The following is a 4,090-nucleotide window of genomic DNA, read 5'->3' as shown; positions in this document are numbered from 1 at the left end:
GGCATATATTTGTTGCCGACTTATAAACTTTTTACAAAATTATTGACACTTTATTTAAAATACTTCTTTTAAACTTCCAAAATTTATTTTTACCTATCCTATATTAATCATACAATTACCAAAAAGTATGAAACTCACAAGTTAAAGGTTAATTGAACCAAAAAATGCATAACTAAAGCAAGTTACGTCACTTATGAAAAAGCCTGCCATGCGTCACTTTTGCCGTCTTTAACACCAGTTGACATGTGTTTTATTTTTAGGGCTATTTTCGATTTACACACCGATGGCCAATCAAAAAATTCAACGGCAAATTTGCCCGTGTCCATTGGACGTTTAAATTTAGAAACCTTTACGGATTGGTCGTCAATTCGTTGTCACCACTTTTGTCATATTTAGAACATTTTCCTAGCCTGTGATGAACTGAGAAGTGGCGTGGAGCAAGGCCATCTTCGTGGAGAAAATACTGCAATTATTTGTGAAAGCAGCAGTAAGCACGGTAATAGATACTATGCGGGAGGTACACTGGCAGTAAAGTACCCAAGTAGATACTGGTTTTACTGTAAGCTATTTATTTTATCATTATATTATGATGAATTGAATTTATTTGGCCTAGGTCAAAGTATTTATTAATTGTTTTGAAATTATGAGAAGAGTAGGTACCTACCTAAATAAGTACCTACAAGAAACTGAAACTATCAATTGACAAACATTAGTTTGTGCCGCTTGTGACTCAAGCACGGCAATGGTGAGCGTTGGGTCACAGCATTTAACTGTGGACTCTGCCCGCGTGATGCGGAACGGCCTACCAATCTTGGTAACCGATCACCTTTTTTTATAGCATTTGACTCAGCTCGATGCGCTGAGTCGAATGGCATAAGAATCTCAATTTCAAAAATTTGACACTTAGGATGTTCTTGCTGGGAACTGTCGATATGCAATGCTTCATTTCACACGCTTGTTCTTTTTTCAGTAAGTGGCAAGCATGAGTGATCAAAGTGGTAAAAATCCACAAGAGGTTGTCCAGGAGTTTCCTCTGGAATCAGATTCAGAGCTCCGGTTTGAAGTCCTGGAGCAAAACAAAAAGGCTCAGGTCACCCTGGAACTTACTGCGGGTCTTGCAGAAATATTTGGCACAGAACTTGTCCGCAAGAAGATCTACACTTTCCGCGCTGGTGCTAAGGTAGCCGTTTTCACGTGGCAGGGGGCGCACGTTCGCCTGCGAGGTCCTACAGATGTTGCCTACGTGGCCAAGGAGACTCCTATGGTGATGTACCTGAATACACACGCGGCACTGGAGCAGATGCGCCGGCGGGCCGAGAAGGAGGGCGGCCGCGGACCGGTCTGCATGGTGGCCGGCCCCACAGACGTCGGCAAGTCGACGCTGGCCACGCTGCTGGTCAACTACGCGGTGCGCGCCGGCCGGCGGCCGCTGCTGGTCGACCTGGACGTGGGCCAGGGCGCCATCTCCGTGCCGGGCACCATCGGCGCCATGATGGTGGAGCGCGTGGCAGCCGTCGAGGAGGGCTTCACGCAGACGGCGCCAATCGTTTTTCACATGGGCCACAAGAGTCCGGGCGACAACACGGCCTGCTACCGGCTACTGGCCAGCAAACTGGCCGAAACAGTCAGCGAGCGGATGCGCGCCAACCGGCGCTGCGGCGCCAGCGGCTGCGTCATCAACACGTGCGGCTGGGTCAAGGGCGAGGGCTACAAGGCGCTGACGCACATGGCGGTGGCGTTCGAGGTGGATGTGGTGCTCGTGCTGGACCACGAGCGGCTCTACAACGAGCTGGTGCGCGACATGCCCAACTTTGTCGAGGTGGTGTTCCTACCCAAGAGCGGCGGCGTCTCGGAGCGCAACAAGATGCAGCGCATGGAGGCGCGAGACGCGCGCATCCGCAGCTACTTCTACGGCCAGTGCGGTGAGCTCTACCCTCACTCGTTCGACGTCAAATTCTCCGACGTCAAGGTGTTCAAGATCGGCGCGCCCAAGATCCCCGAGTCGGCCCTGCCGCTGGGCATGAAGATCGAGGACAACGACACGAAGGTGGTGCCGGTGGCGCCGGGCCCGGCGCTGCTGCACCACCTGCTGGCCGTCAGCTACGCCGAGTCGGCCGACGAGGACCTCATCACCACCAACATGGCCGGCGTGGTGTGTGTCACCGCCGTGGACGTGGAGAACGAGACGCTGACGCTGCTGTCGCCGCAGCCGCGGCCCCTACCGCGCTCCATCCTTCTACTCTCCGAGGTGCAGTTCATGGACTCTCAGTAGGCGGCGGTGGGGATCGGGCTGGACTGCGAGTGTGTGCACTGCGGTGAGCTGGGGATGCAGTGGACTGCGTGAGCGGACGGATGAACTGAATGTGTGCCGGGTGGATAATGTGAGTGTCAGTTGTGTACATTGTGTATTTATGCGCCACGCTCATGCTCGGATTCACTACGTTTAGTAAAGTTGGCACTTTTTTTAGTCTGGTTAATCGCATTCCTGTGCGAACACGGAAACCTTTTACGGTTAATTTTGTTTGTTTAATGTGTGTTGTTAGTCAGATCATGAGCTATTTTGGTTTGTAAAAGAAACATTCAACTCTCACGCGTATGAATTTGCATATGCCTACATGCCCGTATGAATGCTTGCATAACTCATGTTTGTTATAAAAATAAAATGAAATAAAAGGTTAATGCTGAATTTCCGGAATTTTGAAGGATAATGCTGAATGACAAGTGTTTCAATGCATTATGATAATTCAATTTAATGCCTAGTGAAACAACATTGTTTGTATATTTTCCTTACAACGGTATCCATGCAACATCCAAGTGGCTGTTTGACCGAGATGAGAATGAGTGAACACGTTACTATTCCAATGAAAGGGATAAGGGCCATTACAAGTGAGTGCGACACCGTCTCATATCTCGTGGGGACAAAATGAGGTTTGCGCCCAGAGGCTGTGCAGTGTGCAATGTGCATCCATCTATTGCATCAACCTGGCGTTCGACTGTCATTTGTCGGTCCAGCCCGCCGGCCCCGGGCACGTCCCTCGGCTTGGTCCTTCGTCGTGCCGCCGGTCGCCCATCCCAAGCAGCTGGTCAATCGTGTCTTAGCCCGTCAGTTACTACTGACTAGTCTCTTGTCCCGGCCGCCAGTTCGTCTTCCCAGCCCGCCGGCTCCTCGTGACAGCCCGTCAGTAGTCACTGGCCGCTAGCCGCTGTCTCAGCGCGGCATTCTCTCGTCTCAGTCCGCTAATTTCAGGTTCCAACCAGCTGGCCCCTTCTCCCAGACCGCGCGCCGCGGCCGGCCGCTCGTCCCAGCCCGCCGGTTGTTTGGCCCTACCAGCCGGTCTCTCTTCCAGCTCATCAGTCCCCTGTTCCGGCAAGCCTCGCTATTTCGCGGGTACTTTTTTCCGGGCCATTGTAGAGCTATAGCACAATCAACAGTAGATAGGACCTACTTAAACGTTGAATTACGAGAACTTCTGACAGTACGGCGATGCAGCAGCAGTGACCGCTCCCGGTCCTGTGAGACGCGTGAGACGGAAGTTTGTAGAGGCCGGCCCGGCGCTCAAACAAGCACCCGGGAGAGGGTGTAGCTCAAATGAGAACTGGCCCTGACCGCCGGAAATCTGGTTGGGTGATCACGAGCTCGGAAGGGGTAGCATGAGTAAGGGTGTGGATCTTGGTGTGTTGGTCCTGAAAGGTCAGGACGGATATCTGCAGCAGGACTGCGGAGTCGGAGTCGATGGCCCGCCGCGCAAAAATTTGTCGATTTCGGGCTCCGCGGAGGGAGGGGAGCATATATGCCCCAAGGCCCCCTCCCCATCTGGATTTGCCAGTGGTCCGCAGTCCGACGGGCACTGGGTTCACTAGAAATTCAACTAAGCTGACCCGATCCAGGCTGTCTCTGTGGGCTTATTGCCTATTTAGTATTTGGTGAGCTGGGGACTCGAACGTCTCGGTGGATTCGTGAATCGACGAGATGCCAAGTGCCAAGTGCACTTGGAGCTCGCTGTTCCAACGAATGGTAGGAAAAGGAATCTGTTTCGGATTTCAGAATAATTCTTTTTTCAGGTAACTGCTATTTCAAACGCCTATGAAA

At 51.8% G+C, this 4,090-nt stretch overlaps 1 protein-coding gene across 4 annotated transcripts; it reads left to right on the top strand.

Moving 5' to 3' along the window:
* Positions 1 to 236: 236 nt before the first annotated feature.
* On the top strand, positions 237 to 2,686 carry LOC122390848 (protein CLP1 homolog). Of its 4 annotated transcripts, none has more exons than XM_043384196.1 (2): positions 237 to 496; positions 971 to 2,686. In XM_043384196.1, the coding sequence occupies exon 2, from the start codon at positions 983 to 985 to the stop codon at positions 2,270 to 2,272; it is 1,290 nt and encodes a 429-aa protein (XP_043240131.1). In that variant the 5' UTR covers positions 237 to 496; positions 971 to 982; the 3' UTR covers positions 2,273 to 2,686. The 4 variants fall into 4 exon arrangements, with proteins under 4 accessions (XP_043240131.1, XP_043240132.1, XP_043240133.1 ...); XM_043384197.1 differs by having other exon boundaries at positions 252 to 487; XM_043384198.1 differs by having other exon boundaries at positions 293 to 559.
* The last annotated feature ends 1,404 nt before the right edge of the window (positions 2,687 to 4,090 follow it).

This window comes from Amphibalanus amphitrite, unplaced genomic scaffold (genome assembly GCF_019059575.1).
Source record: "Amphibalanus amphitrite isolate SeventyFive unplaced genomic scaffold, NRLGWU_Aamphi_draft 000412F_arrow, whole genome shotgun sequence".
Taxonomy (NCBI): domain Eukaryota; kingdom Metazoa; phylum Arthropoda; class Thecostraca; order Balanomorpha; family Balanidae; genus Amphibalanus; species Amphibalanus amphitrite.
The sequence above is the reverse complement of the archived record's forward strand: the minus strand, read 5'-3'. Positions and strand labels throughout refer to the sequence as shown.

Bases quoted from the DNA above. Each gene is read 5' to 3' on its own strand.
- LOC122390848 (XM_043384196.1), top strand. From the start codon at position 983: ATGAGTGATCAAAGTGGTAAAAATCCACAAGAGGTTGTCCAGGAGTTT.